General features: G+C 37.7%; 1 protein-coding gene and 1 long non-coding RNA gene across 4 annotated transcripts in view; both read right to left on the reverse strand.

Moving 5' to 3' along the window:
• stab1 (stabilin 1) overlaps positions 1-25,818 on the reverse strand; it is a 327,280-nt gene that overhangs the window by 285,041 nt on the left and 16,421 nt on the right. For all 3 annotated transcript variants that reach the window (XM_030133489.1, XM_030133487.1, XM_030133488.1), the window contains exons 4-6: positions 24,327-24,412; positions 23,793-23,862; positions 23,627-23,722 (exon numbers count right to left, since the gene is read on the reverse strand). In XM_030133489.1, coding sequence (XP_029989349.1) covers positions 23,627-23,722; positions 23,793-23,862; positions 24,327-24,412 — 252 coding nt within the window. The remainder of the gene's footprint in view (positions 1-23,626; positions 23,723-23,792; positions 23,863-24,326; positions 24,413-25,818) is intronic.
• Positions 8,339-15,483, reverse strand: LOC115418954 (uncharacterized). The gene is made up of 2 exons (XR_003935378.1): positions 14,781-15,483; positions 8,339-8,575 (listed from the first exon to the last, which is right to left on the reverse strand). It is a non-coding gene; the product is annotated as an uncharacterized LOC115418954 (long non-coding RNA).

Consider the following 25,818-nt stretch of genomic DNA (forward strand, 5'->3'; position numbering starts at 1 on the left):
CACACAATATACAAAATGCTCGAACAGAATACACACGCAATACACACAGACAATACACACACATAACACACACACACACAGGTTTAATTCAACAAGTCTTGGTTTCATTCATATTATTAAACTTGTTTCTAAAACTACTGATGGATGTTTTTATTTATAATTCAAACTACTGAACTAATCACAGATCACTAGAAAACATCAAACAATCCTTCAAAATCATATACAAAATCATAATATTCATTGTTCAGAATAAACACACATTACAGAAATACACTCATGAACAAAATCTGAAGATCAAAAACAAAAAGACAAGAACTCCCATGTTTCAAAGGTGGAGAAAGAGACAAAAAGACAAAGTGACGAAAAGACAAAAAGATGAAAATGCCATAGGCAGTGCACTTGCCGGAGGCCTCTTAAAGACGACTTTGGCCTATATTTTCCCGCTTTACAACTTGATACTAGTCGTTTTTCTCTATCTGCAAAATTGAGGGAGTTACGGTAAAAAATTGGGTATTCAACAAAATTGGTACCAGATGAAAGGCCATATGTAGTCGCTTTTCCATTGTAGTCATGCGCAAAACTTTACTGATATTTACTGAATGTCAAAAAAACAGAAGTGCATAATGTCCGTTTTTCCATTAAATCACAAATGCGATCATTTGTTTATTTAGTATCGCGAGATGCAACAATAAGTCATTCCACAAACATGGCGACGAACATAAATATCATGTTGATTTACAGATATATTCATATTTCTATCACAGTTCTGGAATTCATAATTAGTAGTGATGGGACTTTTGGCTTTATAAAGGGAGCCGTTCAATCAGGAGCCGTTCACTGAAAAGAGCTGTTCAAAAGACTGGCTCCTTTATGTTTTTTGCATTATTTTGAAACACCAATGTTTTAATGACTAAATAGGCTACATGTGATGATTGACATTACATTTGAAATGTGTTTAATTGGCACGGCAGTAAATATTATCTTACTGTAAAAAAGAATAGTCAGTTCAAATGTGTGGGCTAAATACATGACATGAGAGGTGACATTAGGCAAATGCTGGAATTTGACCAAAAAAATCATAGTACTTTATGTGGACTACTCTGTAGCCTAGAAATGAAGAAGAAAATAAAACATTTTCTTATGAAATAACATTCTATTCTCCTCAAAACAAGAACAATAAATGTGTGTAAACATACGGAAAAAATTGCACAAAACACAACAGTGATTAATCACTACAATTACAGTACTTAAATACCTAAAAAACTGTAGTGCAAATAAAATACTTCAAGTAACATTGCAAAATACCTGATATCTCTAATGTAAATATCAAAATGATACCACATCAGGCGTTCTCTCACTTCTACTCTGTATATAAAGCCAAAGCCTCCCCACTGACGCTAAATTGACAGGCAAGAAACTCCCTCCTTAAAAAAAATAAAAATAAAAAAATGAACGGCTCTTTACAAAGACTCGGTTCCCATCATTCGTTTCAAAGAGCCGTTCAAAAGATTTGATTCATTCGTGAACGTCACATCACTAATAATTAGACTTCAAAGGCGAAGTAGGCGTCTTATTGAGGTGGTGGAGTGTCAAGCCCCTCACACCTGGAAGCGGCTATGAATGAGGCATTTTTGGGAAGTGATAGATGAAGATTTCACAGAGGAACTGTTAATTCAGAATTTCAGGATGACCTGGCAACTTTTGAGGTGCTGTGTGATGCACTGAGACCACTTGTAGCACCTGCTGAGCAGTGTCCAAGGCAGCCAGTTCCTGCCAATAAGATCGTTGCCAGTGCTGTTTACAAACTGGCCATCTGCAGCAGAGTACAGGGTAGTGGCTGAGACCTTTGGAGTTAGCAGAATGTTCACAGGTGTGTGTATGGTGTGTGCCAGGCTATATGCACAAAATTGATGAGGCAGTACATTAAATTGCCAGATGTAACCTTTTCCTCTTATAGCACCCTCTAGGTCCTGGTAAATGCTTGCATTTCTCTGATGTTTTGAGTCGAGAATGCTTGTTATCTCTCTATGACATACTAAATTCAAAAATGTTTCGGTTTCCTGGTATGTCCACACGTACCGTTTCATGTTTGCAACTCTTCTTCTTTGCTTGTTGTAACATCCGTCAACATCCAGTTTTTTGTTCACGTGGCTGTTGTTGTGAAAAAAGGTCTTTCCATGGCAGTTTTGCGTAATATATCAATTTCGCAATGCCCGAAAAACCACCTCTTACCAGCGCAAAAACTTTTAAATCAAAAAACAAGTTTTGGTGAAATTGTCGTTTTTCCTTTAGGCAAATTTGAATGCGCAAGTTATATTTGCGCAATTTGAAGGTAAATGGAAAAGCGTCTTGAGACTAGTGATTTGTCGCTACTACTATGTTAGTCGATACCTGCCATCATTTCACAGACATTTTGTGAATTTACACACAAGTGACATGCAAATTTTCAAACTTCTTGGTAGTTTTTGTCAGTTCAACTGGACTGGTTTAACCCTTTTGAAAATGTTTCGTCTCTCATCCAGGAGACTTCTTCAGTTCTAATAGCTACTGGGGGAAACTGGACTTATAAACCTGCAGGGGCAGTGATCTGTGTAGGTGTTAATCCATATGCTAATGAACTTAAGTGCTAGGGTTGTCGAGAAGGTGTGTCCCTGGGATAGGGTGGTTGGTGGGTATTGTGTGTGAGTTTCAGGGTTGTTGACGAGAGGGGTGGGTCCCTGTCCAAATCTTTCAAAGGGGGTTGTTTGGTTTCAGGTGAGTCCAGGTGTGGAAGGTTGTTGGTTGAAAACTGTTTGGGAATGTTATTTAAAATGGTGTTACAGGTTTTTGGGAAGGATTTTCCACTTTCACAAACACATTGACTCCTCTGTCAAACCATTTGTCTTCTCTGGCCAATATCCTGTATTGGTGCCCATGGTACAGTCCCTACCTCGGTTTTCGGGTCATGGTTTCATTTTGGTATGTGTTTTGTGAAGGCTCAGCCCTTCATTAGGGTAGTCACATGAGATCACGTTCATGATGTCGCATTGTTCTGTTTTGATTTCCTGTTTGGCTGATGTGAAGCACACAGAGCATGTGATTGAGCAATTCCTCTAAGTATAAGTCCTTGAATAATTTCTTTTTCACCTCTTGCCGCTGATGTTCTAAGCACCAAGTTAGTGAAAAAAGTAAGTGTGTGTTTTATGCTCGTAACATACGATCAGTATAGGTCTAATTTCTGTATGTGATTCCATTGGCCATGCTAGCTTAGGGCCATGGCCCAGTTGCGGGCATTAATATGCATAGTTGGGAGTTCGTTAATGAGCATTAACATATTACGGAGCCCTCTAGTGTTGTAATGCTTGTTATTCATTGTTGTGTTGGTGCGGGGATGGGTATAAAGTTCTAGGTCGTGTGTATATGTGGTAACCACGCTAGTTTATGTAACATCACTAGATGCCGTCCTTGTATTACCTTTCTCAAGTGAGTTATGGGTTTAGTTTATATGCTGTATGTATACAATGAAAGGGGTCATATTTTTTTGAAAAAGTTTGTCTGTTATTGGTTTGTTTTTTGTAAACAAACCAATAACCATAACGAAATATAAATATATGAATCTACATCTGTATAAGAACATCAAAGTAAAGGCTGCTGAGAGATTGGAGTCTTGTCTGCATTCTTGTCAACATTCTTGTCTGCATTCTTGCCTGCGTTCTGACCAACACACCATCGTGTTTACAGTTTGCCCCTAAACAAACTCACCCCCATTTATCGCCCGCAACAGTTCACATACCAAACCATTTCGGTATGCACCCGTTCGGTTTGGTGCACAGCTGTACCGAAATGGTACAGTATGTTGAGAAAACAAAAAAGTAACTAAAGACGTCGGTCGATGCGGAACTTTAAATCCTCGCAAGTTCCACATGGACATATTGAAGGAGCGCACATTGACCCGTAATACAAAATAGCAGCTGCCACAGGTTAAAAAAAGACAACAAAGATGATGTCAACCTGGAAGGAAGAGACCGAAGACCCTCCACTATCATTACAGTCCTGTTTGGGATCACTATGGGTTCAGCTGGAAGACAACTGCCTATGTCCGGATAGTTCTCAAACACTTACACTTTCTCTCTCTCTCTCTCTCTCTCTCTCACTCTGACACACACACACACACACATATAGACACACACGCACACACGCACACACTGTATAATAGAGGAATAGAACCCGGGAATTGGATGTTGAAAGTATGTAAAGTTTCACTTTTGTTTCACGCCAGTGTTAGTTATGCACCGTACCCCTACGTATATAACTGCCCCCCTCGGCTCCAACCAAAAAACCCCCTCTGTGTTTTTGACAAATCGCACCCTCCACGCATACACACACACATACAAATACACAAAGTGGCCTAAAGGCTTTGTTAGCTGTCCTAAAATAAATAATTAGGTTAATTTTGTTGTCAATGTTGCTCTTAAGTTTGTTAAAAGAGAATTCGACTTTGCCCTCGAGTTAATGTTGCACTTAATGTGGAATTTTTTTTGTTGTTATTTTAATGCAGAAGGTGAACTGACAGAACTGTGATTTGATTTTTGTTGTTTGTTCAAAACTACCTTTCTGGGAAAAGTGCAATACTAATGTTTAAAATACATTTAGTATTATTTTATTTCTATTTTTTATTTGATTTATAGATGCAGAATTATATTATTCCTGTTTTTCCATATTCTATTGTCTCCAAAATTTAGGGGAAAAATGTTCAAAAATTCATAATAAATGCATTTAAGACGTTTTAAGGGGTTTTCTTTCTTTCTGTACCAAACTGAAAAAAACTGAACCGTGGCTTTCAAAACCGAAACTATACTGAACTGAAAATTTTTTGTACTGTTACAGGCCTTTCTGTACTGAACAATATAACACTTTCTTTTCCTTGACTACTTATATACAGTAGTATAAAACAGGCACGTGGACACATAGGACCCAAAGGGTGCTTGAGCCCCTGCCCTTTTTGCCTCATTGAAAAAAGTGCCCTTTTAATTTTTTTAAATAAATAAATTCCCGGTCTACAAAGGGATGTAAAAGAAAATGGTGGTATAGAAACACCACAGTTATTTACCATACGCATTTCCTTGTCACACTACCATACGCATGTCACAGCATTGTATGTGTGTTGAGTCTAAAGCCACTTCTCTGTCCACTGTCTCTCATTGAGGGGCGGGGCTTCCCTGCACTGTGCACTCACATGCATGTTCAGAGAGAGAGAGAGAGAGAGACAAGAGGCTCTTCTATGGTGACCCATGCATTTATGGAGGGTTTTTTGGTTTCTCCTATGTATAAGTCCGTACGTTACTCACTGCGCTGCACGGCATAGACCACGTTGCTGTGCTTCTCCTTAGGTAATTTTTTCCTTGGGATGTAACAAAGCCGGTCTCAGGGTATTGGTGGGTTTGAAATATTCTGGAATATTGCGCTAGTTGAAAATCCTTCGTCATTTTTTAGAGACTTGCACTGTGTATGGAATGACAATGCCTTTTTCTGGCTTTTCCTCTGTGTTGTTGTTGAGTTTTTAGTTCCTTGGTTTGGCTTTAAAAAAGGCCCAGTTAGAATGACCACATGTCTTCAGTGTTTCTATATCCTGCTGTTCTTCCTTCTTCCCTTCAGCCTCTATAGGAATTTCTTTTGCTCTGTGGTTAAGGGTTCTAATGGCTCCCAGTTTGTGTTCCAGTGGGCAGTGAGAACCTCTACAGACATCATGCGACGCATTTTGGGACGGACACCCTATGACTGGTACAGGAACTTGAGCAGAAACCCAGGAAGATGGTAGAATTCAGAAGCCATCTGCACTTCAACCTGAGATGTAGACAACAAAGGATAATCCCCAACACCCTACAACTGCACTCCACTGTGGAGGATGTGGTACCAGTCATTTTTCTCTATCTGCAAAACTCAGTTATGATTGAAAATTGAGTATCTTGAAAATTATGACCTTGTGTTTGACCTTTCTAGGTTATGCAAGGTCAACAAAATTGGTACCAAATGAAAGGTCATATTCAACTTCCTATAAGTCGATACTACAAAGTTAGGAGCTTGAACCCTGGTCACACAAATTGCTCGTTTCAATAACTGCTTAATAAAAACCTTGTTTATTGAATAACTCTTGTACCAGCCATCCTTACTACTGCTACTCAGGTCTAACATAAATTGCAAGTGTGATCAAACACTTAGTTGTTTGTAGAGTCACTTTTCTTACTAGTGACTCAACATGCATGTAAGTATTCAAGTATAATTGATGTTTTTTGATAGGTCTGATACATGTGTATGGCTTCATCTTAAAATCTTCATGGTTCTGATGTGTGACTTACAACTGACCATCTAAAGAATAAAGATAAACATACATTGGTAAAGCAGACCTCAACAAAGGTAAGGCAAGGTAAATTCATTTATATAGCACCATTCATGCACAAGGCAATTCAAAGTGCTTTACAAAGGTATAAAACTACATTAAAATCATAAAGAATAAAACATTAAACAAAGTGAAAGTGCAGAAAAGATTAAATAAAAAAAATAAATAAATAAAGAAGGAAATTAAAACAGGAAGAAGTGATAGCTAAAACAAAAGCTAAAAACATTCTTTACTAAAAGTAAGAATGCAATGTTAAATCAATCAAGACAGTTAAAATGCAGGCAAGTCCTGGAGTCCTATAATGGTAAAACTTAAAAATGGTACATTGTCTATCATCTTACGAGTACAGTACAATTGAAGAATGAATGAACTTGTAAAGTTAGCACCTCTCATGTAAATAACCTACCCAAGCTAACACAAACCTTTCCCTTCAAAATTTTAGGCTTTTCAGAGTAAATGCAGTCCTTTCAGTAGTCAACCCCACTACTCAAAAGCATAACTGACAGAACAATAAATACAGCGGTACAACAACGGTTGTGTGTGGTTTATTTTGAGATTTGCCATGCAATAATGCACTCACTGTTGTCTGTCCCATAGAAGAACATGACAGCGCTTAGTTTGTTAGGAACTGTTCAGGCTTACATGAACCATGTGATCACCGGAGCGCTGACATCAAAGCGTGTCGTAACTGTCTTTATACAGCTCTGGTCAATAGGACTATGTTAATCAATATCTGCCATCATTTCATAGATATAAGCCATTTTGTGAATTTACACGACATACAAATTTTCAATTGTTATAACTCAGAAGTCGGAAGTGATAGAGGAAAACTAAAAGGCCGCTACATCCTACTTTTCAAAGCTGAACATTGTGGTAGAATTCGTATTCTTCTATCTTCAACAGTTCTGATTGGAAATTGAAAAAAAGTGCAAAAAATAGCAATATTTTATGCCATAACTCTGAAATGATAGAGAAAAACGAAATAATACATCATCTAATTTTTCACGCTTTATAACGTGGTACTCATTGTTTTTCTTGATCAGCAAAACTAAGAGAGTAATGGGCGAAAATTGAGTATCTTAAAAATCATGACCTTCTAATTGACCTTTCTAGGTCATCCAAGGTCAACAAAATTGGTACCAAATGAAAGGTCATATCTAACTTCCTACACATCGATAATACAAAGTTAGTCGATGCACATCTTAGTAAGATAGAAGCCGTTTTCTGAATATGCAGATTTGGTGCTTGACCTCAACTTTAGCCAGTATCTCAGCAATTTGATTAGAGACCATGGCAAATCATTTGGTCATGGTTTGATTTCAATGATGTTTGAAATGTGACCACTAGAGCACATACAGACAAACACACAGACAGATGAAACTGCCATAGGCAGAGCACTTGCCAGAGGGCTTTGAAAGAGAACTTTGGCACAGAGGTATTGCATGTTAAATTTTGGTGTGATCGGATGAATATTGGCAATATTACAGCCATTTGAAATTTCAGAAAACTGAGTTTAGCGACCCTATTGATATTTACACCGGGGTGCTAATGAGGGGGTGACTCTTATGACATCATTATGCATACCATCAGGTGCAGAAAAGAAAAATGCACAATTTGGCTTTGGTTTTAAGTTGATACAATGATTTTGACGGAAGTAATGGTGACATATCCATTTTTGAACTTTGGCCTATATCTCAGTTGTACTTTGGCATACTATTGGCAAAAACAAATCAGGTCGACTAAAGAATGTGGCAAATCATTTGGTCATGGTTTGATAATAATGATTGAAGAGTGACAACTACAGAGCATACAGACATACAAACTGACCAATATGCTTGCCCTCTGGCAAGCAACGAACGGACATACAAACTGACCAAGCAGTGCGCTTGCTGGAAGCCTTTGAAAGAGAACTTTGGTCTATGTTTTCATGCTTTATTTTCTGATACTAGTCGTTTTTCTCTATCTGCAAAATTGAGGGAGTTATGGTCAAAAATTGGGTATTTTGAAAATCATTACCTTGAGTTTGACCTTTCAAGGTCATCAAAGGTCAACAAAATTGGTACCAAGTGGAAGACCATATTCAACTTCCTATAAGTCAATAATACAAAGTTAGTTAATATCTGTCTTTGTTTTCAAGACAGAAACCATTTTGTGAATATGCAAATTAGGCACTTGAGCCCTGGTCACTTTAGATGCCAACTAACCAGTGGTGTAGTCTATGTGATACGCAGGTATACACCGTATAACCACTACAAAAGGTCCCAAATTTCCGTATAACCACTGAAAATGCACAAAGATACATATCGGTATGGTTTTGTGACATGACTTTCACTTTACCGTTCATAAATTCCACTTCTCTGTGTTACAAAGTGGATACTTTTGGACCATATGGGGCTTCCGTCAAGCATGATGTTACCTGACGTTTACTACTAAAGAAGCTGTCAAATTGTATGGCGTGAACAACTGGTCTAACACTAGCCAGTGAAGGACAGTGTTGAAAAAATGAAAAGAAAACAAAACTGCTGCTTCGGGGGACAGTACAGCTGTGCCTGCTGCTAACGCTAATATTACTGTAAGAGAGCCTGATGACTGTACCACAGCACCTTTACCTGACGGTAGAGAAGGGAAGCCTGCTGACACCATCATCCTACCTGGTAAATGTAAGTCGTGTATGTTGTTATAAAAACAGTAACCACTATTGTAACAGCAAGTGACTGGCACATTGAATTATATCGAACACTAGCTTACTGGTTGTTTGGTGGAAGTTAATGAGGTGTGGCTGCTGCTCTGTGTGTGTGTGTGTGTGTGTGTGTGTGTGTGTGTGTGTGTGTGTGTGTGTGTGTGTGTGTGTGTGTGTGTGTGTGCGTGCACGCATTGTAGATTAGAACTGGACCTGTCCATCCTTGTGGAGTGAGTCAGACAAGGGAATTCAAAAACAGACATCCTTGGTTAGAGTGGAGAAACGGAAAGTTTGGTAAATATTAGACAACAGATAAAGCTGGTAGAAACCATGTAAATGAACAAAGTTAATGCTACATTCAAATGTTAATATAGTTCATTCATAAAATTGTAAATAAAAATTAAATTAATTCATTGGACCTGTCCAGTGGTGCCACAGGGACACATTTCCTGTTCAATAGTCTCTGTGTTGAAAACTAAATAACTTATCTCCATGTTTAATACATGTATGAATAGGTCTGAGTACGTACTTTCACATGACATGTTGCACTTTACAGAAAGAAAATTTGGGTAAACATACTTAAAATTACTGAGTGTGACACGGGGACTCAAAATTAATATATATTTTTTCACCTTTCACAAACACATGTACAAAACATGCTGGTCTCAAAAGAAATGGATCCTAAATGATTAATAAGGCTTTAGCTATGATGTTGAAGTACAATTGTAATCAATATTGGATAAAAATATTGAAATTATAACTTTTTATGAACACTAATATGTTGTGACACAGGGACAGCAATTTGTACCTTTGTTCAGTAGTCAGAGTAAAAGACTTTGCTTTAACTAAAGCACTACAAATATGCTAATAAATTTTTATTTACATGCTGTAGTGTCAGTGCCACCCATTGGCGTAAGGAGAACTACATTGAGGAAACCGGATGTATAGAGGGGATTGCGGAAGCACGAGGCAAGCAATAAAAGTAAGTTAAATGCGGTCTGGACTCCGACTATTATTACATGCAAATATGCCGGTATAAGAACACTACATTTGGCAACAAGGATGCAAGAAGGTACAAAGTGTTACGGATTATCTCCAACAAAGAAGTAAAGAACCGCGGAAGAGTTTGGAAAAAGAAAAGGTGAGCGGAGCAAAGCTAACCCAGTGAGGAACGATATGGCTGTGAGTTTACCAGCGGTAGTGCCATTTGATGTACTCTCTGACCCAGGTACTGTTGGGGTGCGGTGGGAAAAATGGATTAATGGATTCAAACTTTACATCACAGCGTCAGGAATACGAGACCTTACGAGGAAGAGAGCTTTATTGTTGCACTTAACCGGCTCGAAAGTCCAGGATATATTCTCCACGCTAGATGGGACTGGAGATGATAGAGATTATGAACAGGCACTGGAAAAGTTAAATACATATTTCACACCGCAGAAAAATATTCCCTACGAGAGACATGTGTTTCGGCAAGCAGAGCAAGCACAGGGGGAATCCGTGGACAATTTTGTGAGCAGACTGAAAAAGTTGGCTGCTATGTGTGAATTTGGGGAAAACCGAGACGACTTCATTCATGATCAAGTGATTGACAAGTGCCATTCCAACGCGCTGTGGAGACGGCTGCTGCGAGAGAAGGATTTGACTCTCGACGGACTTCAGGACATAGCGAGGTCGATGGAAGCAGCAGACCAACAAGCAGCCAAGATGGAAAAGCTGACTATTAACGCAGTGGATAGCAGACCAAACAGCAGCACAAAGAACAGAATGGAAAAAGGAAGACAACGTTTTTCTAAATACAAAGACAAGTCTAACAATAAGAACTATACAGCAAAATGCTACAGATGCAGCCGCGAAGGACACAATGGCCGTGAATGCACCATCACGCAAGGTAAACAGTGCAACAAGTGTGGTAAAGAAGGGTATTTTGCTAAAGTATGCAAAACGAAAATGCTAAAAGTGAATCAAGTGACAAATAGGCCCTCAGCAACGACTAACAGGCATGACAGTGGAAATGATGATGATGACCGTGTTTTCACAGTCACAACTATACGAACTGAGATGTGTGATGAACATGATCAAGAACGCGTGTTCGCAGTTACTAACAGCTCTGATGACGGGGAATTGTCTGTAGTAATTAATAGCCAGCCTGTCAGAATGCTAACAGATTCTGGAGCTTCATGCAATATTGTGGACACAGAAACCTTCAGGTACATACAGGCGCAGTCAGACATATCTGTAGATCTGAAGCAGACTGATGAGAGTGTACCCTTTTGGGTCTAAGATACCACTTGCAGTTAAAGGCATTTTTGCAGCCAACATCAAAGCAGTTGATGGCTCTGAATCAGTTTGAGCCAACGTGATTGTAGTGAAGGATGCACCAGTGTGTGTGCTAGGGAGGAAGACAGCAATGGCATTAGGGCTCCTCCACATAGGACCCATAACACACATAAACACAATCCAAACAGAAGATACAGGAGCATTAAAGTCTGCACTGCAAGAGCAATACAAAGAATGTTTTGAAGGTCTGGGCAAACTCAAAGATTTTCAGTTAGCCAGAAGCAAGCAGACATAAACCACATAAACCTGTGTACTATGCCAGCTGTGCTTTAACTGATGTAGAGCGGCGTTACTCTCAGACAGAGAGAGAGGCGCTCACCATTGTGTGGGCATATAACAAATTTCATGTGTTTCTGTATGGCAAGGATTTTGTAATAGTCACAGACCATAAGCCACTTGAGACAATCTACTCCCCAAAGTCAAAACCACCAGCAAGAATTGAGTGATGGGCTTTGAGATTACAGCCATATACATTCAAGGTAACTTACAAACCTGGACCCCAGAACGCAGCTGACTTGTCACGGCTGACTGTCAACCCCCCTACAACCACTTCTCTGGATGACGACCACATTTATTGTGTAACTGCACTGGCGGTGCCAAACGCATTCAGTCCAAAAGAGCTGGAAGACATGTCAGCCAAGGACCCTGTACTGACCACTCTGAGAGAGAGTATAAAAAGTGGAAACTGGAGTAAAAGTGATGCTGCATACAAGCAGATACAAACAGAACTGTCGACTACTGGAAAGATGGTGTTACAAGGCACCCGTATAGTCATGCCACAAGCTGCACGAAAATGCACCCTGTTGTTGGGTCACGAGGGCCATCAAGGAATTGTAAAAATAAAAAAACAAAGACTGAGAACAAAGGTGTGGTGGCCAGGAATAGATCAAGATGCAGAGATGATGATGAAATCCTGTCACGCATGCCAACTATATGGACCACCACCACCTCAAGTTCCTACAGTTAGAAAAGAACTTCCAGCGCGGCCGTGGCAAACACTTGCCATTGATTTATGTGGTCCATTTCCATCGGGAGAACATCTCCTTGTAACAACAGACTATTATTCCAGATGGGTGGAGGTGTCTGTGTTTCAAAGTATCACATCAGCAAACATAATCAAGGCTTTGAGACAATTTTTTTCGGTTCACAGGCTCCCAGAATGCCTTGTAACAGACAATGGTACTCCTCTCATTGCAAGTGAATTTCAAGCATATCTGAAAGAAAACAGTATAACACACAGACGCATTACTCCATACTGGCCTCAAGCGAACGGAGAGGTTGAACGACAAAACAAAACACTCTGCAAAGCCATTCGAACAGCGCATGCAGCTGGAAAAGACTGGCGTATTGAACTGCAGACATTTCTCATGGTTTACAGAAGTACTCCACAGTGTACCACTGGATGTAGTCCTGCAGAGATGTTGTTCAAACGCCAAACCAGGACCAAAATGCCTGAGCTTTCTGGTGCTCAGCCTACAGATGGACTTGATGACTCTGCAGTCCGCTCCACTGATGCTGTGAAAAAGGAGAAGGGCAGAGTGGATGCTAACAGAACCAGAAGAGCGACTGACAGCAGAATCCAGCAGGGCAACATGGTTCTGCTCCAGCAACCCAAACGAAACAAACTGTCTACGACATATGAGTGGGATCCATACACAGTCATGGACAGAAAAGGGAAATCTGTTGTCCTTCATAGGGATGGCAGGCAGATCATGCAACATGTGTCATTTGTGAAACTTTGGATACAGCCACAGTTTGGACTTGGGACTACACAAACTGGTGCTGAGTGTAAGGAGTCACACAGCCAACCAGTTACAACTGAAGTGTTTGACAGTGAGGCACATTGTCATCATCATCCTCAACGAGCCAGACAGCAACCTGCTAGTCTGAGAGACTATATAACTTAGTGAGACATTGCCATAAAGGAGCAGAATAACCTCCAGCTTTGTCTAAATGGCAGGGCAGTCTACCCCTAGCCATTCTAGGAAGTTAAGGTTCTTGTTTGTGAAAAAGAGTTCCAGATAAAACTGTCACTGTAAACTTTGTTCATAACAATGATATTCAGTAGTGTTGAGACATTAGTTATGGAAAAATGAGTTTTAAGGAGTAAAGTTATATGAGTAATGGGAGACATTTACGTTACACAAGTAAAACAGGATTATATTCCGAATGTTGAGTATTGATATGATTTAGCATCCAAGAAAAGGAGGGATGTAGTGTCAGTGCCACCTATTGGCGTAAGGAGAACTACATTGAGGAAACCGGATGTATAGAGGGGATTGCAGAAGCACGAGGCAAGCAATAAAAGTAAGTTAAATGCGATCTGGACTCCGAGTATTATTACATGCAAATATGCCGGTATAAGAATACTACACATGCATAATCCAACTGTAGTGATATATAATAGCAGAGCATATTTAACTAATAATTGGACTGGACCGAACCTTGCTATATTATTGTACTGTTGAATTGTTAGTTCCTTCAGATTCACAGACTTACAATATCACTGATACAAGCAAGAACAAATATTATTAAAGTTAATAGTGCATTTACAAATTTTAGTCCTTTTTAGGTTAATTTTGTAATGATTATATCTTTCTTTTTTTTCTACAAGTGATAATGAAATTTTGTAAACACTTCAATAAAATAGAGTTCTTAAGTCAAAAATGAGCCTATTTGAGAAATGATAGGTGAAACTTCAATTTATGACACTGATGTTCACTTTTGCTTGATCTGCCCCCATTGGCATCTTAATGGTCCATTAATTAAGACACCATGTACACCATTGTATAATTGATATGTTAGATAATATAATAACATAATTCGAGCCCTTGAAAGAGTGGAATTTTTGCCTCCTTTTGTTTATTTTTCATGCATTTTCTTAGCCATGGCTGAAGATTGTACCCAGTTCACTAATAGGTTTTGACCCTGTTCAGCAGGTCTTAATGCTAACATAGAAACAAAAAAGACAACTTGTGTTACACCTAAAGTTAATTACTGATGTCTTTGTTTACCTCCAGGTTATATTATTTATTCATTCGTTTTTCTTGATTTGAAACATCTTTGTCTTTTCTTGTCACGGGCTGTTGAATAGTTAATGAAAGTCCAGCTGCTAATGACAGTTACACATCTTGTCTTGCTTACAATACATTTACATTTAGATAATACATAACCAGTCTTTCATGATCTCACTTAAGTGTGGATGTATACTTTATGGATTAATGAGCATGGGGGTTCTTGTGTGGGGCTGTTTTGGAGCAGCTGCTGCTCTGGGAGGGGTGCTGTGGTACAGATGTTGCTCCAGGACAGGGGTGTATGAGGCTGGGAGGGGAAAAATCAGAGTATACCCACTAGAATAAACTAGACTACACCACTGCAACTAACTCAAAGTATATATATATGCATGTGACAAATGAGGTAGGCAATAGATAGAGAATTGAATTTCCAATAATTTGGCATTAGTTTGAAATCACTATGACGAACAGAAGTTATTCAACGATAAACAAATTTTATATGTGTTACCAAAGCAACCAAAAGCCACGCAACCTAGAGTTGCGAAATTTGGGATATGAGGAGGGACTTGCACAGAGAGGCTGCATATTAAATTTTGGTATGATAAGATGAATATTGGCAATATTACAGCAATTTCAAATTTCAGAAAACTGAGTTTACTAACCCCCTGATATTTACCCCGGGGTGCTAGTGAGGGCGTGACCCTTATGATGTCATAATGCATTCCATCAGATGTGGAATAGAAAAATGCACAATTTGGCTTTGGTTTCAAGTTGATATCATGATTTTGACAGATGTTATGGCAAAATATCCATTTTTGAACTTTGGCCAATATCTCAGCTGTACTCTGGCCTACTATTAGCAAAAACTTATCAAGTCGACTATCGACTATGTATTTTAAAACATTTCGCCGTAGTCTACATAAACTGTAAATGCTATGCTTGGGTCTGAATTCTTCATTAATTGAACTTGGTCCATCTTCAACCCTATTCCTGATTAATGACATAAGAAAAGTCATTTTGAGCACTGGCCCTTTAAATGCAAATGAGCCACTTCATGCCCCACCCCCTCCAGGTTGTTGGCTGTGCTGCTCTGTCCTGTTCAGCCACTTTGTTAGTTACCTCTGCCAAGGAGGTTATGTTTTTGCCAGCGTTGGTTTGTCTGTCTGTCTGTTTGTCTGTGTGCAAGATAACTCAAAAAGTTATGGATGGATTTGGATGAAAATTTCAGGAAATGTTGATACTGGCACAAGGATTTAATTTTGATGGTGATGGGGGGTGGGGGAGGTGGGGGGGGGGCATGGGGGGCCACTGATCTGCCTTGGCAGAGGTCTGCGCTCTCTGAGTGCTTTTCTAGTTTTATTAATGAGGCCATAGTTGTTTTCAAAAAGTTTTGACATGTTTTTAGTTAGGTTTATTCCTAAATATTTAATTTTGGGTGAGTTCCATTTAAAATTATATTTCCCGGGGAGTAGAATTAAATGTGAGGGTTTGCATTTTTTTAATATTTAGCTTATATAAATATATATATATATATATATATATATATATATATATATATATATATATTTTTTTTTTTTTTTTTTTTTTTTTTTTTTTAGCAGGGACATCAATTTAAGGATGCTTGAGTCAGGGTTTGTAATAAAAAGCAGAACATCATCTGCAAACATACAAGTCTTGTGTTCTTCTCCAATGATCATAATCCCTTTTATCTCAGAGTCCTCTCTAATTGCTTGAGCCAAAGGTTCAATAAATAATGCAAATAGGGTCGGACTTAGGGGACAGCCTTGGCGTGTCCCTCTTTCCAAATAAATAGTTTGCGATAGGTGTCCATTAACCCTGATCCTGGCTGTTGGAGAAAAGTATAATGCTCTAATTAATAAAACTATCTTTGAAGCCAAATCTTGCAAATACCCTGTATAGATATTCCCAACCTACCAAGTCAAATGTCTTTTCGGTGTGCAGGTTGACCAACATTGTGCTGATGTTTTCTAATGTAATATGATTCACCATTTGTAATGGTCTTCTTAAATTATCCTGTGTCTGTCTATTTAATACAAAGCCTGTTTGATCTAAATCTAACAGTGCTTGGACAATGGATTCCAGGCTCTTAGATAAGATTGAAGCAAATAATTTATAGTCTACATTCAAGACTGATATTGGTCTGAATGAGCTGCATTCTTTTTTATCTTTACCTTCTTTTGGGATGTTAGAGATAATCATTCCATGATTGGGGGGCTTCCCCTCTTCTCAGTGTATGACTAAAACAGTTAAGCAGCACAAGTCGTATTTGAAGTTTAAATGTTTTATACCATTCCTTATTAGCTTTCAATCTTGAAATGGCTTTATTCAGTTCTTCTGCTATTATCTCAGCCATGATTTCTTCATTCTGTTGTTCTCCTATAGAGAAGTGAACTTAGAAAAGTCTCTATTATTGTAATATCTGCCATGACCGGTTGGGTATTTAATAACCTTTGTTTAAACTCGGAGATATATTGAGGATGTAATCTCATTTACAATATAGCTGAGACAAAACAAAACAATTGAAACATACAATGGACATATTAGAAATACCAAAAAGTAGAAGTGACAAAGACGAATTAAAAACAAAGAACTCTACATAAACACAGGAGCAGCTGGAGGTAAAATAAGATGGAATTATGAATTTAAAACACAAAATATTTTAAACATATAATGCCATATCAGAAGTACCAGAAAGTAAAAGTGATAAAGATTAACTAAGAGCAAAGACACCTACTTTAAAACAGGAGCAGCTGGAGGTAAAATAAGAAGTGATTAAGGATTTAAATTTTCCTAATGATAAAAAAAAGTGGTAAGTTTCAGATGGTTTTGGAGAGTGTTCCCGGTTTCAGGTGCACAGTAAGAAAACGGGACTTTCCAAATTCAGTACAAACAGAAGGAATCTGCAGTGTGAGCCAGTCTACTGAGCGAGTGTGATATTGACTTATATTAAAAGATACCAAAAAAAAATAATATAAGATGGTAAAGGATCAGTGGGGGCTTTAAAAACAAACAAAATCCAATGTCTGTCATGTTTGTTGGATAGAGAGGGCCATTCAACTTTAGAATAAAGGCTGCAATGGTGAGTGTTATAGCTGTCATTTGTAATAAATCTTAGGGCTGAATGATAAACAGTGTCAACGGAATGTAGGGCTGTAGCTGGTGCATGCCTGTATAAAATGTCTCCGTAATCCAGAACTGACAAAAAAGTAGCCTTAACAAGTTTTTTCCTACAAAAGTTGGGAGAAAGGGGAAAGGACGATTTGTTTCTATATATATATAAAAAAGCCCACCTTTTGTCTCAGTTTAGTTACTAGGTATGATACTTAAAAGTAATTTTGTCGTCGATCCAAATCCCAAGATACATGTATTCACAGACTCTTTCAATAGTTGTACCATTACTAGTTGAGATAATTTGATTTTCGTCATTGATATTTTTTGATTTAGCGAAAAGCATAAATTTTGTTTTACTTGCACTAAGAACCACTTTATGATTATTGAGAGCAGCTTGTTAGTCAGTGAAAGAGTGCTGAAAAATTTTAATCGCAGAATGTACGGAGTCAGAAATACAATACAAAATAATGTCATCTGCATAAAGATGAATGTTGCAGCCAGTGACAGTAGGTACAATGTCATTAATATATAGGGAATATAAAACAGGTCCAAGGATGGATCCTTGAGGTACACCCTTTGTAACCTGAATGAAGTCTGATTTGACATTACCCAGAGTCACACATTGCTGTCTGTCTGTAAGATAACTTGGAAACCATTTGAAAGTGATCTTATCAAATCCAATACTAAGAAGTTTATTTAAAATAAGTTAATGGTCAACTGTATCAAAAGCCTTTGAGAGGTCAATAAAAAGAGTTGGACAGTGTTTCTTTTTGTCTAATGCCAAGATAATATCATTTAAAACAAGCGTTGCAGCAGTAATTGTGCTAGGCTTTTCTCGAAAGCCAGATTGGTGAGAACTTAAAACAGAGTAGTCTGAGATAAATTTTTGGAGTTGAGTATTTACCAGTGATTCCAATATTTTTCCAAGACTGGATAATTTGGATATAGGTCTATGGATGTTAAGGTCAGTTGTTCCACCGCCTTTATGTAAGGGGGTTACTAATGCAGTTTTCCAGACTCTAGGAACTGTACCAGGTAAAATAGAAAGGTTAAAAATGTGTGTTATGTAATTTACTATAAATGGAGCTGCTAGTTTAAGGAAGTATTGATTGAGTTTGTCATCACCAACTGATTTCTTTGTGTCTATAGCTTGTAGTGCATTGGCCACATCACCAGGAGAGAACAGCAGGAGAGTGAAACAGGGGTTTGGTAACATGTTGATGGCAAAATCAGTGTCAGGCAGGAGGGGTCCTGTATAAGTATGGTCAAATAAGTGACCAGCAGATGCAAAATGGTGATTGACAGCAGCACATATTTCTACCTGATCTGAGAGTGAGCATCCATCCGGTGTAGTGATAGTGGGGGATGAAGGGGAAGACTTATATTTAACAGAATTTACTGCCCTCTAGAGTTTTGCTGGATTTGAATAGGCTTTGGGAATCAAATTTATGTAATGATCAGACTTGGCCTTTCTTATAGCAGCTGTACATTTATTTCTAAGCTGCCTAAGTGCAAGCCAGTGGCCCGGGTCTCCAGTACACCTAGCCAGCATCCAGGCATTATTTCTTTTTTGAGTAGAGAAGAGGTTTCTGATGAAAACCAGGGACTAGACCCATTCTGAATTCTATATTTTTTTAAAAGGGGCCTGTTTATCAACTATTGAATTAAAAGATTTAGAAAAGTGGTTAAGGGCTTGAGCCACATCAGGGATTTCAACCGTGTCATGAATATCACTATTCAACAGATCAGTTAAGAAGGCCTACTCACTGAAATGTTTCAGGTTCCATTTAGACACCAAGCGTGGACCTAATTTTTTCATTTTTGTAGTTCTAATACAAGCTATTGGGCAATGATCACTAAAACCAAGTTCAAATTCACCAGAGTTGAAAATTTTCTCTCTTCAGTTTGTTAAGATTAAGTCAATCAGGGATGACTTTGAGGGCTCTTTTAAATTTGTCTGGTGGGATCAGCAACTACCTGTGAGAGATTTATGTTTGTACATATCTCTTAAATGATCAGAAGCAGAGTTCAATCAGTTTAAGTTAAAATCACCCAATACAATCAACTCTGACTTTATGTATGGAGCTAACAGATTGGCTAACTTATCAATAGCTTAAGAAGGAGCAGATGGAGGTCTGTATATGCTCACCACAGTAATGACACTATTTTTAGCAATAAATTTTGTTTTACCTGCATTAAGAACCACTTTATGATAACTGAGAGCAGCTTGTTAGTCAGTGAAAGAGTGCTGAAAAAAATATAATTGCAGAATGTACAGAGTCTGAAATGCAATATAAAATAGTGTCATCTGCATAAAGATGAATGTTGCAGCCAGTGACAGTAGGTACAATGTCATTAATATATAGGGAATATAAAACAGGTCCAAGGATGGATCCTTGAGGTACACCCTTTGTAACCTGAATGAAGTCTGATTTGACATTACCCAGAGTCACACATTGCTGTCTGTCTGTAAGATAACTTGGAAACCATTTAAAAGCGATCTTATCAAATCCAATAAAATAAGTTTATGGTCAACTGTATCAAAAGCCTTTGAGAGGTCAATAAAAAGAGTTGGACAGTGTTTCTTTTTGTCTAACGCCAGGATAATATCATTTAAAACAAGCATTGCAGCAGTAATTGTGCTATGCTTTTCTCGAAAGCCACTCTTAAAGCTAAAAACTCAAAACACATCTCCATCGTGGCAGCATTAAGAACAGTGCAATTAAAACAAGCTTTTATATACATAGCCACACCTCCCCCTCTTGAATTTCTACCAATTCTAAAACGGTTAAAAACATTCAAGGCTATCTCAGAGTCATTCACAGTGCATTTCAACCAAATTTCAGATAAAACCACAATATCAGGATCTGTCTGTGTCACCAGGATTTTCAGATGATAGAGTTTGTCTTGCTGAATAATGCTCCTGATATTTCAGTGTATAAAACCTAAGACGTTCCAATTCTTAAACCCTGTTAGATTAAGTTTAGGGTGTGAAGCAGAGTTTGATCTTGAATGAGCAGTGAGATTAGAGCTGTGGACTCGTTTTGGAAGATTAACCAATTCATAGTGGCCTGTTTGAGTGAGAAGTTGTGTTGATGCCTGAAGTGAGTGATAGGGGGCACTGTCATTTATAGATCTTTATAATGTAGTTCAAAAGCCTGTTGAATATTCTCCGATTCACTGCAAACCTTTTGTGTCTTGGGGTTTCTAATCTTATAAATTGTTTGTTCAATTTAGGTAGACTGGCGATAGTGTGGAGCTTTTTACCCTCAGGTGTTTCACTCGCCAGCAACAGCCTTCTCCCACGTTGTTAATCTTCATTTGCTTTGGCAGTGCAGTCTGGATCCTTAATGTTTTCCATAAGGAATCCTCTCTTCTTCAGGTCTTTGACCGCCTCTGCTGTGTTCTCCTAGATCTGGGGGCCGCAGTCAAAAAATACTTAAGTGTAGCTGGATGTGGCATTTGGAAACTGATTCCTTTGGCCTTTCTTTTCTTCACTATCTCTGGAGGGTAATCTTGATTGAAGTAAATTCTTTTCCCCTTGTAACGAACATCCTTCTTTCTCCACACAATGCAGTACCTGTTCTTTCACTCTGAACTCGAGGAAGCAAATTACCAATCATCTAGGCAGTGCATCTTCTGGAGGCTTTGGGGCAAGCGCTCAGAAGCAGCACTGAATTCCAAGGTCCACGTCCGCAACCGGCTGCCCAACTTCGGATTTTATTATCTTTGTTACAAAATCCAATCGACTGGACCCCTCTGATTCCTCCAGTGCTCTGTATATATGGAGATTGTTCCAGCATGAGCGTGCTTCTAGCTTGGTTAGCTTTGTCTGCAGAGCCTCTTGGTTCTCTCACACCTGGGTACTCAATTCACTTTTAAGATCTGACTTGAGCGCACAAATCTCGTTATAGATGGCCTGCATGACGTCCTCATCAGCATCACCATTGTTCTCATAGCGTTCCACCTGGCTGTATCTTTCTTTGACTGTCTCTCCTCTATCACTCTATTCTGAAGAACGCATCTCACCCATTGCACCATCTTGAGGTGTTCAGAGAGAGCACCTTCAGCCACAGACTGATCCCCCCTCGGTCCAAGACTGAACGCAGTAGGAGGTCCTTCCTGCCGGCTGCTATTACACTTTTTAATATCGCTGTGTGATGAATTATTATTGTATGCTGTGCATACTTAGGTGTGTTAGGTGTTTTCAGGTTATTGTATTATATACATTACTTGTATTGTACATATATATATATATAGATATATATATAGATATATATATCTTTTATTCTGTTTATTATTTATTTGTTCCATTGATGACTGTTTGTGGGATGTTCCTGCGATGGGTCAGAGTGTTTTTCTTCTTGTACTGCTGCTGTTGTAACAAAGCAATTTCCTGCAAAGGATCAATAAAGTATCTATCTATCTATCTATCTATCTATCTATCTATCTATCTATCTATCTATCTATCTATCTATCTATCTATCTATCTATCTATCTATCTATCTATCTATCTATCTATCTATCACGAGCCTTGAGCCTTGTTTACATGTGTCTTTTTCTGTTCATCCCCTTCCATGCTAAGTTTCAGTACAGTTTTTTTTTTTTTTTTATCTTAATGTCCTTCAGAGGGGATAAATATCAAACTTGTTGGGAGCGGGGCTTTTAAGCTGCCATTCGCTTCGGTGCCACCAGAAATCCCGGCCCGTCTGAACCTTCTGAGCAACAGTTTGTTTGACTTCAGACAGATTTGAATCAACTCAAACTCTGGTCTTTTTGTCTCTTTGTCCAATTTGTTTTTTTTTTTAAATATTTTTAGTTTTATTCATAACCTGGTTCCATCCACATAATCCACCTATGTATCGACCTTTAACAACCAACAAAAACAATGTGAAGTCAACTATGAAGTAACAACAAAGCAAAGTGTTTGTGATTAAACTGGTTTAAGGTTGAATTATAAACGATGAGTTTATTAATGACATGTAGAATATGTGTGAAATATATGATATGATAAAGTCGTTATTTAATATTCCAGTTTTCCCACTGGAGCCTGATTTACTGAAATGTGTTTGAACCTTCAGGTGAAACATGTTCATCTACTGAAGCATTAGTTAATGTTGAAGAACCATGTGTTTAAGTTCAATAAACCAATATGAGGCTGTCATCGACGGTTTGGACCCGGTTTAATCCATCGGTCAAAGCCTGTGTCTGACCTGCTGTGAACACGTGTTTGATGTCGACATGTTGAATGTTAAAGGACAGAGACACTGTACAAACATGTCCATGAATGGAAACAGGCATAATAACTAACACATACCGCAACTACACTAATCACTTTATATTTAATTAAAATAGCTGACAAGTACAGCTGCACTCGTTACTGAACATAACACCTGTACATTCTGCACATATTTTATTGATATTGGACTAATTTTTTTGTGTGTGTGTTTTTTATTTGATTGATTTTACATTTCTATTCTTTGCTGCTTTTATTATTGCTTTCTTTGGAACTTCAATCAGAACTTTACATAACATAAAAACAAAATTTCATTGCACTGTACAGTTGTATTGTTGTAATGACAATAAAGCGTATTCTATTCTATTCTATTCTATTCTACTCTATTCCATATTATTCTATTTGTCATAGAAAACGTCATAGTCCTTTACTATTTGTCATAGGAACAATGTCATTGTCGATATCTGAAGTGTTTGTTTTGACCATAAACATTTAAAACAACAGTTAATGCCATTTCTTAAGTAAATTAAATGTTCTTAATTCAAACGTTGGTGATAATTAAGTGGTTACGCTTTTCATATTTTACCTTTGACATTATTGTGAGTTTAATAAATGTTTGTCATTATTCACTGTTTACAAAGGTTTACAAAGTCCACTTTATTAAATTTTTGTTTATTTCTTCACTTAAAACCTTTAGTAGAAAAGTACTGATGCAATAATTTGTACTGAGTTGAGGAAGTTATTAAAATAGTAACTGTGTAACTGTAGAATAAACAGAAAAACTAAATGTTTTAATGTTGGTGTGTCATTAATGTTGGTGATGAATAAAAATCAAAGGTGATTATTACCTTGATCACAGCGCTCCCCGGTGTACGGAGCCTGACACCAACACTGTCCGTCACCATCTGGGCCTTTATTACACACTCCATGAACACAGTCGCACTCTGCAAACACACACACACCAGGTTTTCATTGGACACTCAGCATTTGACCTCCATCACATGTTGAACCCACCTTTGTCACAGTTGGATCCGAAGGCATTTGGATTCTTACATTCCTGACATGCAAAACCAGAGAAATTCTCCTGAACACAAACCAAGAGAAAGACGTTAAACCACATCAGAGGTTTGAGCTACAGACACACACTTATGGACTGGAACCGATTCCACTGGGCCGGTCCCTCTATATGGCAAACATGTATTCAATATGAAGACCATGGTTAAATATGCTGATGAAAACCAAAGCTAAAACCAGCAACTCATGAAACCTACTAACAAAAACATAACATGTAAAAAATGTGAACAATTAATACCATCAATAATGTAGCACCAATGCATCATAGGGGCATCATTTCTAATGAAAGAGTTTTGCAAAATGTGGGACCTTTATAAAAACAAACACTAAAATGAAAACGTCTTCAAAATAAAGCCCAAAGTACTTGTAGTTTCCAACAAAGAAACAAAAGTAAAATTACAACTAAAAGTATTTTAGTTTAAGTTTTAAAGCAGTTGAATGAATATGTCCAAACATTAACAGGTAAATACTGACATCACAGATGCAGGTTCCATTGCCATGGTCACCATCCATACAGTTTCCATGGGAGTTACAGATGTTTCCTGACCAACGTGGACAAGCTGCAAACGATAGAAACGTGTGTTGAAACCGACACAAACTTCAGACTACATCAGACTGAAATACATAAAAATATACATCCGACTGAAATACATAAACATATGCATCAGAAGGAAATATATTCTGGGTCACTGGCAATCTCTAAACCCAATTTGGTATGAATTCAATCCCTAGTTTTGCTGCTCTACAGACAATTGAAATTTCACCCATTATAAGTAAATGGGGAGAAAAAGATTAAAAAAAAAAAAAAAAAAAAAAAAAAAATTGAACTTTGACCTACTATTCCCAAAATACAATCAGATCTATTCTGCATCACTGGCAATCTATAAACCCAATTTGGTATGAATTGAAGCAGTTGTTTTGCTGCCAGAATGTTAACAAACAAACATAAAAAAAAAAACAAATGGTGCCAGGCACAACAAACCCCATCCCTTGCACATATTGTGGCTTATTTTGTCATTGATCCAGCTGATGTCATCATGTCTGTGTGTGTGCTGATGTCAGCATAGCAATTGCCTCTATATATTATCAAGTTTGAAGTAAATTAAAACAAAATTAATGTTTTTTATAGACATTTGAAATTTAACCCATTATAAGTAAATGAGAGAAGAAAAAAGATTTTAAAAATTCATAAAAAATGTGAACTTCGACTTACTTTTCCCAAAACGTAACCACATCTATTCTGGATCACTGGCAATCTATAGACCCAATTTGGTTTGAATTCAACCAATACTTTTGCTGCTAGAGACATGTGAAATTTTGCCCATTATAAGAAAATGGGGAAAAAAAGAAATAAAAACTTCATAAAAAATTTAAACTTTGACCTACTGTTCCCAAAACATAATCAGGTTTATTCTGGGTCACTGGCAATCTATAAACCCAATTTGGTATGTATTCAAACAAATACTTTTGCCGCTAGAGTGTTAACAATCAAAGAAACAAACAAACAAAGACATAAACAAACAAATAAACAAACTAAACCAAAAACACTACCCATTGCCTCCTCTTTGGGGGGCGGGGTGAAAATGACTTTAGAAAGAGGGGAGGAGCTTTAGTCACACAGAAAACGCATGCTTTGACACACACACACACACACACACACACACACATAATGAGGATGATGTCCTTAGATTTTTGAGCCAAGAATAGAATAGAATAGAATAGAATAGAATAGAATAGAATAGAATAGAATAGAATAGCCTTTATTTTCATTGTGCTCCTCCAGTCAGTGAAACAATATGAATTAAAAGCAACTCTTCAGAAACAAGAATGGAGCAAATATAAAATTATAAAAACTAAAAATAAGATAAGAAAATAGAATACAATTTTTTTTTTTTTTTACAAAAGTAAGACAAGAAAAGAGTGGAATAAAAAAACAATATGCAGTATTAACAGTATGTAAATCTAT

The sequence above is a fragment of the Sphaeramia orbicularis genome, chromosome 5, assembly GCF_902148855.1.
Source record: "Sphaeramia orbicularis chromosome 5, fSphaOr1.1, whole genome shotgun sequence".
NCBI lineage: Eukaryota > Metazoa > Chordata > Actinopteri > Kurtiformes > Apogonidae > Sphaeramia > Sphaeramia orbicularis.